Genomic DNA, 9729 nt, shown 5'->3' on the forward strand with positions numbered 1-9729 from the left:
AAATTTAAACTGTTGGTACGTGATTATTATTTCATAAGAATATTATTGTACAATATCTTATATGTAAAAAATAATTGCACTAAATTTGACAGTGTAATTGGACCTTAAATCGAATAAGTAATTTAAGTTTCTTAACTTACTTACAATCTACAATTTTGTCAAACAGCAAAAATGGGAGAGAGAGCTCACTGCTACCAAGAAAGGGAGCCAGGCCAGTGTGGATTAGGCCATTCACAGCGAAGAGACGTGGTGAGTGGTCTCACCAGCCACGCCACGTCCGCTGTGGAGGAGAGAGTGGGTAGGGCGTGTACCCTCGTCAGGCCTCACGCGTCGACAGAAAGACGTGAGTTGCCTCTGCAGAATCGATGCAAGGGCATGGCGACTTGCCTTGTCATGCCCTAGCCAGGCTCCACCGCCATGCGACCACCGCTGCCCCGACCCAATCTGCCTCAAGCTCCGCCGGCGAGAGCTATTTGCTTCGATCCACATTATGCCGATGCTGACCATCGCCGACCCAACCGGTGCTGCCTAGAGTTGCACCAGCAGGACCTACTTCGATCTGCATCGTGCCAACTACCGCCGAACACTGCTGCCCCGAAACGTCGCTGCCAGACTGTATCACACCGTGCCGCATCGCGCCTCACCGCCGCCAGTCAACGAGGGGGATGGGGGGGTGCCGTCGGCTGCTGCCATCGCGAGGGTGATGGGAGGGGCACCACCAGTCATCGTTGCCTCCGTCGACCGCTGCTGCCCTAAAGGGGATGAGAGGGGATGCTGTTGCCTGCCAGTGGAGAGGATGGGAGAGGGAGCGACAGGTGAGAGAGAAGATGAGAGAGAAAGGGCAGATGGGGTAAGAGAGTGAGAGACGAGCTGTGACAGTAGGGGTCCATATAAAGTAGGTTACATTGTGAGAGGAGTATCCATGGACCTAGAAATAGCTTTATCTTCGTGGCATACTGGTAACGCTCGTAGAAGTGACATGTAGTGTGAATGTCCTTACAGAAAGCCGGGAAGGAGGCAGGAGGTCGATCTGCTATCTGGTTTTGGGCACCACGTGGAAAGGGTGTGTTTGTCTTAATTGCACTATTTCTTTTTGGAATGCTTATATATCACCTGATATTTTTTCATTAAAATCATATAAATATAACCGAAATATAATTATTGTGAATTGCAGTGTAATGAGTATATAATTATAAATATAACTAGTATATGACTAGCATGTAAGTCCATATAAATCAAAACATGTCCGTAGTTCTGTGGTAGTTACATTGGAATTAAATGCTAGTTGCATGATTATAAACTAGTTAAATTAATTATACTATAATTATATTGTAACTATATTTGTGTGATTTCAGGGAAAAATCACACAATATTTTTTTTACCAAAATCATTTATTGAGTGGTGTGGAAAGTCATGTCAAAACTAGGGCAGAATTCATGTTGAAATTATGTTTGCCCTATGCAAAAAAATATATATATGACAAACTAGGGGCATAAAATTCATGCCAAAATGCTTGATGCCAACACAAGGACAAAATCATAAAGTCCTCATAAAAATAGGAACAATCAGGAAGGGGCTAGCTCCTACTAGCAGAAAGGAGCAAGCAAAATCATCACCGAGTTAAAAAACGGGGCAAAAGCACAAGGCCGGTCGGTAGTTTTTTCTTTCCTCTTTGCACAGTTAATCGACATCTCCTCTCTCCAGAGCAGCCATGGCAGGTACGTCCGATGGTGATGGCGGAACACGGGGCCGGCAAGACGAAACAGTTGATTTTGGTCTTTTTATTTTTATTTCAGCGTAGCCTCTAAGAATACATATATAAAAGTTATATTTATAAATTATTTTTTTATTGGCAAATACTTCGTTGCTTTTTTTATTAATTAAAAAGAAGGCAAACCATCGACCCCTCTGTTCTTCTGCAAAATTCTAAGTTCTTATCAACCCCTTTGGTGGATTGTTATCTTGATGATTGAGGTCCTCGTGGCGATTTGTTACTCTTGTGACTGTGATAATGGGGTATCAAGGAGAGCAAGCTATATGAGATTGTTTTTTTCACCGGTAATCTCCATATATCGGTAACATCTGGTGCTATGCGAGCTAACTGTTTTTTCTCGCTGTCTATATCTGTGACGCATCATAATTATCATAATTATGATTATCATAGACTTACAGATGTTTATAAGTATCGTTAGCTGTTGACCTAACTTACATGTGATGAGAGGCTAACCCGTTAGAGATGAGGTTTTGGACCGACAAATTTGGTTGGAATCAATATCTTTAATACGGAACTATATATTCAAGGCATCTTTAAAACATTTTGGTGGGTTTTCTATGAATTAAGCACAAAAAAAAGAGTTATGCTAGGCTCTTATTTATGCTGCTGTAAATAAATGTACGACATGTAGTTTACTTATAAATGAAAAACACATGCACTGCGTACGTATTTACTTAGGATATACAGTGACGAGAAGAGCAGACTGCAGACATAGCACATATTTTTCTTCGGCTTTTATATACACGTTTTCTGATGCTTTGTAAAAAGTTTTTAATAGAAATTTATCATCTTGAACGTTACAGGAGCCAACTCTCTAGTTTCTACACAACATAGTAAAATTGCCCCCTCAACTTTAAATATTGTACTAGTATTTGTTAATAACGAAAATAAATCACAGCCTTTAGCTCAAGAGCTTCCGGCAAAAGTTTATTTCAAGCTGAGACATCACACATCGTCATGGTAATTAAGAAGACAACTTACATAGAAAGCACCAACATTGTTTAGATGAAAGAGACAAATATAGCAAACTATTGTACTAAATCTCCTCGGCGAAATGCTGCAGGAATCACACTTCTTGCGTATGGCATGCCGGACTTTATATTGTACAGGGGCCAGAGAAATAATTGGCCCAATTACTTTAAGCTTTTGGGAGAAGTTGGATACGAAAGCCTTCAGGGAATCGTAGTCCTGGAGAAAGCGTCATTTTTCCTCCCTTGATCGCTTTCCATCTACCGAGGATACACAGAATATTTTTACAGTTAGGCAATCCATGTGTGTAGATAGAAGAGCTATTATCTGAATCTAATACACTAATTACTTGCATTACAGAACGTTTGCAAAAGGAGTACAGGTTTTAAACTTTTAATACTGATGAAAATGATCTCCATGTTTTCTGATGGGTTCTTTCTACTAGCAACAAATCCCTGCCCTTATTAGATTTCTATTGTAAACATAGCATGTGCATAATATTGCCATCCATCAGGGTTTGAGTTCTAGATAGATCTATAAATTCACTACTTGACCACCATACAAATAGTCCTTCTAAATCAAACGACATATTTATAAATAAAAAATAATTGATGAATAAAACTTTTATATACGTGTTATTAGCGATCTAAAAGCAATGGTTAGAAAATAAATGGCAATAAAACCTCAAAATTAATTTTAAATTTAAGATTGAATATATAAATTTTGACTTACAAGAATAAGCAAAGCGAAAAGATAACGACGTCTAAGGATTCTAAACTAAGCAAATATTGGCAAGAGTAGGATTCAACACTACTTAGTGCAGTTTTACCTGTACTTTGTGACTAAGCAGTGGAGAAAGACCGCCATATGCAGTTTGGCGAAATCTGAGCCAACGCATAAGCGCACACCCCCTCCAAAGGCCATGAAATCCTTGGAGCCACCACCAGCTGGTTCAGCAGTATCCTGCACAGAGCAACATGCATACAACATATCAAAACTTTGCTGACAATTCTATATAGGTCAGACTCCAGAATTGCTCAATATTGTGTTCAATGTGGCATAGAAAATACATATATAATTTGGAAATGAACTGGATAAAAAATTCACAGTATTTATATCGACATTGTTTATTATTATTATTTTTTTATTATTATTATTATTATTATTATTATTATTATAAAGTTTACTTGCAAATTTCATAAATTAACCTTCCATCTCCAAGGATTGAATATATTGGGGTCCTTATAAACGGCAGGGTTTAGGTGAACAGAGGCTGAGCAAACCATAATTTTTGATCCTTTCGGAATAGCAAAACCTGCAGAAATTATACAGACATATTTTAGAAGAAAAAAAACGTTTACGTTATGACCAATGTTTAAAATATACCACTGATTACACCAACCAAAGAAAGTACTCCTAGTGTTATAATCAACTAGGGTAGGTACGTAGTAGTGGTGGCACTGCTGCTGGTGATGCTGTGCATGTGAGGGAGGCGGCATTCTAAAATGTTTTTCGAACAATTTTATTTTACCTTTTATATGAACATCCTCTGTGGCTGTTCTAAACATCCCTGGAGCAACGTTAGCCAGCCTTAAAGCTTCATGTATGACCTACAAATAATTAAGGGCATCAGTGTGCAGATTGTACAAGGATTTGAAATTCATCCATCTACATGTGTGAATGTATGATCTTGAATTGAAGGCATTTACATGAGATGTGAACTTCATAGATTTGTATTCCTCCCATGTGATTTTAGAGCTCCGATCGGCCCTTCTTTTCTGAATATAATCGTGCTCTTCCTGAAATATAAAATATCATTAGTTGAACAAAATGTATCCTGGCTTATTTTCAAACAGCATTACTACAGTAACTTTTTGAGTAAAATATGCTTTGCCGCAGGCCTAAGCTAGGATTGCTGTTTTGAGTCACCTTTTATCACCTAAGTTTTAGTCACCGTTAAACCCATTGTTTTTATTCTAAACAGAACAATTAGTCATTGTTACGATCTAGACCACCCTGATAACTCCCTACATTTTCGACAAATATATATTGTACGTATATAAGATTTTGTTTGTTGTTAGAGTTAATGTGTTTGAGGTCATTGATGTGTATTATAAAAAAAAAACTATTCAGGCCAGTCTAACTGCAAACATGACAAATTTATCTAGTTCAAAGTGAAAAATGGGTTTAAATGTGGTCAAAGTAAAACCCAGGTAATAAAATATGGACCAATGTGCAATTTACTCAAAATATTACTATTAACCTACTCTCTTTGTTTTTTTATTTAACGTCGTTAACTTTTACATCATTTGACTGTCCGTATTATTCAAAATTTTTGTGTAAATATGCAAAATTTCAAGTCATTCTTAAAATTCCTTTGGTATAAATCAAATCATATCAAAATAATTAATAATTACATATTTTTCAACAAGACGAATGGTAAAACGTACATTAAAAAAAAAGTTAGCGCTACCGGAAATAAAAAGGCGTATATACTTACTGTCAGTTCCTGCAAGGCCTCCGGATTATCCGTCAGAAAAGTGAGCACTGCAGTTGTCGCGGACGCAATGGTCTCGAAGCTGGCAAATAGTAGCAAGAAGATCAGTTCCAACGCGGTACTCTCACTCAATGCGGGCTTCTCCTGCTTCAGCTCTTCGAGCAGCACATCGATGAAGTCGATGCTTTCCGCCGGGCGCCGTGCTGTTTTCCCCCTCCTCTCGTCGAACAATTCTTTCAGCATCTTCATGACATTCTTTCGCCCCTGCAGCGATCGAATCGAGCAGATAACTACTCAGAGGCTAAATTCCTTTTTACTTATTATATATCTGTTTGTTGCTAGCTCCATTTATCTTGCTATGCTATGTTGAGGTTTGCTTTTTCTTCGTCATATTGATGAACATATCAATATATATATACAACTAGGAAATCAAGGCACATCATACTACTATGTATCTTTACCTGCATACATTTGTGAAATGCAGTGCCAGGAATGCATAGTGGAAATGTTATTAGGTTCCCAAAGAAAGTATCGTAGTGTTTCCACATCATTCCATCTGAGGTCTCGGAGTCATAGCTGATTATCTTCTTGGCTGTAACGCTGAATATCATCTGCGATTAAGGGCGGAATTAGAAATTTACTAAGCGTAGAGCTTAAAAATAAAATATAAATCTTTTGATTAAATTTTAACTAAAAAATAGATATTTTTCAATGAATTTTCTGGCCATAGGGGGGGCTCCAGCCCAAACTGCCCCACGACTGGTACCGCCAATATATGGCTGAATATATATCATCGGAAGAATCAACTGTTTATACATGCGTGTAGCAGAATCTTCAACCAAAATAATTAGAAGCTTTAAAATGGATGTATCAGCTAGCTAATCTGTTCGCTTAGCCGTTAATTAATTAATGATCATCCGATGAGAGACATACGCTTGACAGTGCCTCCTTGCACTCGATGCTCGGCTGATCAAGCCACGAGAGCAGGGCTGCCTCAGCAGTCTTCTGCACCTCATGAAGCACGGATTGCCGAAGGGCTTCAGGGCCCAAGAACCGGAGGACCAAGCTCCTCATGAGCCTGTGCAATGGCCCCAGCGTTGTGGCAATGGTGGGGATACCAAAGATCCTCATGACCGAATATGGGTACCACAACTGAAACAGCCTCCCCTCTTGTTGAAACACGAAGTTGTTCACCTCTGGATCAAGGGAGACGATCAAGTCTTCCCCAACGATGTTGGTCCTGAAAACTGGACCGTACCTGACAAAAAAAATACGATTGTAGGTTAATGTATATGTTTGATCAATTACATGATACTAACTCCAAATTATTTATATATATATATATAACATTATTGACTTTATTTTCTTTGAAAACAGAATAATCGTATGAGTTTATTATTTCTTTAATTGATTTTAAACAGTCCTCCATCTGTTTTAGGTTACAAGATTTTTTTTACCTATATTCATCATTGTTAGAGATATGATCTGAATTACTATATATAATGTATTTGGATTATATTATTAGTTTAGACTCTTACTCTTTTTTCATTAGGACTCTTACAGTTTCCTAATAAGACTTATAGTCTTTTTCTATTAATACTCTTAGATTTACCCTTATATATATCTCTTGTAAGCTACACGGGAAGGGTGCAATGACCCAGTGTATTCCCCCTGCTTTGTAATCATCTTTCTATAATGGTTATTGCTAGTTGGCGCCTGTGATTTTTTCCACAAGTGTTTTTCATGTTAAATCTGTGTCTCGGGTGTTGCCTCTATTTCCCTAATAATCTAAAAACTAGTGTGTGTACTTTAGCAAAATGCATGTTTTCCTAGAAAAAAATAGGGTCAAACTTTTAGTCATTAACTTTATATCAGAATTAGCTATAACATTAAGATATAGTAAGTTTACTATACTATACGTGTGGTAATTCTTTTTCCAAGTAAATACACACAAACCATATTTTTGTCAAGCATATAGAAAATTATCGAATGTCAAACTTCTAAAAGTTTAATCAAATAGTATCCTAAACATCACGTCTTCGTACATCCATTGTTAACGCCAGAATTTGAATACTTGCCGCTGGAGATTAAACTGTGATTAAAGACCGAATCGAACAGGAAACATGGCAATCGAACAGGAAACAGGGCAATCGGAATACGACTCGGATTTAGCCGATGGAGTATGGATCGGATAAGAAATAGAGTTCGATTAGGCCTAATAGATTCAGGAATAATTGGAGTATGTGTAATTTAATTTTATCTGTTAATTAGAGTTAATTTAGATTTTTTATCTCTAAGAGAGTTAGAATCCGATCGGGACTTGTATGTTAGAGATAGAATCTACATAGGAGTTTGTTATTTCCTTTTATCTGTTAGGAGTTGTATGTTGTGTCCAACACGGGCTAGCCTCCACCTGAGGGTATAAATATGTATGCCAGTCATTGTAAATCATCTATATCATAATTTAGATCAACTAATTTTAGCGCATCGTCACTCTCTTGTCCGAGGTTTTCCACTTCGGCGGAACTTGACACCTGACGCGGGGCTGCATCGCTTCGATCTTCGACCGAGGGGTAAGTCCTACGTTCCGCTGGGCCACGGTAATCGCATCGGCTAGATTAGGACTGTCTCGATTCGGTCCGATCTTCTAATCTGGTTGTGTGATTGCCAGTTATCGTATCAGTTTCAGCTTGATATTTGTTCGACCACTTTGGGTAACTTATGTCGATTTGATATTTGTCGTTTGATATATTCAATCTAAAACTGTCTCGGTTTGGTCCGATCTAGTAGATTGCATTTATCAGATGGTTTATATCAGATCGATGTATTTTGTTCATCGTTTTATCGGGGTACCAGCCAATAAGTTATCGGTCATCGGCTCGTTGGCTTAATAGCAATCTAGATCTGTTTAATATCTAGCCTAATATTGCTAGGCGTAATCTCAAACTGTCTCGGTTGGGTCCGATCTTCTATGATTATTCTTAGCAGTCTGGGCCAGATATTTTATAGATCTTGGTCGTTTGTCGGCCGTTTATAGCTGATGATCCTTATCGATCTACATGTTTATCATATTTAGATAAATATTGTAGTCGTTTGCCTTACCGCATTATCTTTATACCAACCGGCTTGATTTAGTTAGATCGGCAGTTATTTATGTTGTATTGGCTTATTTATGTTGCATTGGCTTATGATTTATTGTTTATTTCGAGTAATTCATCGGTTTATTTATTAGCCTTATCGATCTTTCATGTTTCCTATAATTATATCGCACTCGACTGTATACTATCTTGGTTAAGTCCAATCTCTGTACGTCTAGTTCGATTTGGTTATAGGGGCTCGTCCGATCGACTGAGATTAATAAATAACTTTGTGGATTATGTTGGTCTAATATTAAATTTAAGTCTATTTCTATTAAGTTTCTAACCGATACAAGCTTTTTACAGCCTATCGTTCATCCTATCGACTAACCGTTGTAGCATCAACATCCGATCGGTTGGATTGTTAGTTACCTATCGGCTCGATAGCCGATCAGCTTGTGTTACTGCTTATCTTGTCAGTTGCAGAATACTGGCATATCCGCGCACCTTCTAAGATCTATGATTTAGTTCCTGCATTAGAGTTGTCTAAGATTGACTCCCAGATTTTCGTGTATGACACATCAATGTTCACATATTGACTTCAACACCAGGACTACCTATGTCCCTAAATATTTGATGCCGTTGATATTTTTATAAACATTTGACTATTCGTCTTACTCAATTTTTTTGTCATTTTTTGTCAAATATGTAAAGCTACATATATGCATATATGCATAAAAGTATATTTAACAATAAATGAAATGATATAAAAATAATTAATAATTATGTAAATTTTTTAAATAAAACGATTAGTCAAACATTTATAAAAAAATTCAATTACGTCGTACATTTAGGAAAAGTGAGAGTACATATTCACCTATCCATACGGCGCTTGAAGAAGCCGTGCAGCTCGAGGGAAGGGCTCTGGGCGAAGAACTGGAGCGTCTCGCCGAGAAACGGGAGGCCCCTCGACCCCGGCGGCAGCCTCCCTCCTGCCCCGCGACCGCCGGCAATGGCGTTCGTGTTCCTCCGTCTGATCGACGCCAAAAGCCAGGCAGCTGCCAGCACGGCCAAGCCGGCGGTGAGAGCAATATTGCAAGGCAACGACGAAGGCGTGGCGCCTCCTCCAGCCGCCGCCACTGCCGCGCCCTCCATTTTGCGTTCAATGCGTGCGTACGTGAACTCTCAGTGTAGGGATGGTGTTGCTCGCCAGTCACCACCTGGGTGCGTACGGATTATTGGGTTGCTTTCTTGAATTGGTTCGGTTTATATATAGGTACCTCGCTGGCTACGGGCGTGTTTGTTTCCTCTCGGTTTTTTTGTCCCTGACACATCAAATATTTAAATATTAATTAGAAATATTAAATATAGACTATTAATAAAACTTATCTTATACTCTGGACTATTTCGCG

The 9729-nt window shown here is 38.4% G+C and overlaps 1 protein-coding gene across 1 annotated transcript; it reads right to left on the bottom strand.

The window, feature by feature from the left end:
* Positions 1-2912: 2912 nt before the first annotated feature.
* On the bottom strand, positions 2913-9472 carry LOC102708233 (cytochrome P450 87A3-like). Its single transcript, XM_006651593.1, has 9 exons — positions 9195-9472; positions 6174-6498; positions 5702-5851; positions 5244-5504; positions 4453-4542; positions 4275-4353; positions 3952-4058; positions 3573-3706; positions 2913-3003 (listed from the first exon to the last, which is right to left on the bottom strand). The coding sequence occupies exons 1-9, from the start codon at positions 9470-9472 to the stop codon at positions 2913-2915; spliced, it is 1515 nt and encodes a 504-aa protein (XP_006651656.1).
* Between the last annotated feature and the right edge of the window lie 257 nt (positions 9473-9729).

Source organism: Oryza brachyantha, chromosome 3, assembly GCF_000231095.2.
Source record: "Oryza brachyantha chromosome 3, ObraRS2, whole genome shotgun sequence".
NCBI classification, from domain to species: Eukaryota; Viridiplantae; Streptophyta; class Magnoliopsida; order Poales; family Poaceae; genus Oryza; species Oryza brachyantha.

Excerpts from the sequence above, each read along its gene's own strand:
- LOC102708233 (XM_006651593.1), bottom strand. The coding sequence starts at position 9,472 with ATGGAGGGCGCGGCAGTGGCGGCGGCTGGAGGAGGCGCCACGCCTTCG. Across the intron at positions 5,505-5,701 it reads CATTTCACAAATGTATGCAG|GGGCGAAAGAATGTCATGAA; the intron begins GTAAAGATACAT and ends CGATCGCTGCAG. Across the intron at positions 4,543-5,243 it reads AGGCCTTGCAGGAACTGACA|GAAGAGCACGATTATATTCA; the intron begins GTAAGTATATAC and ends TTTATATTTCAG.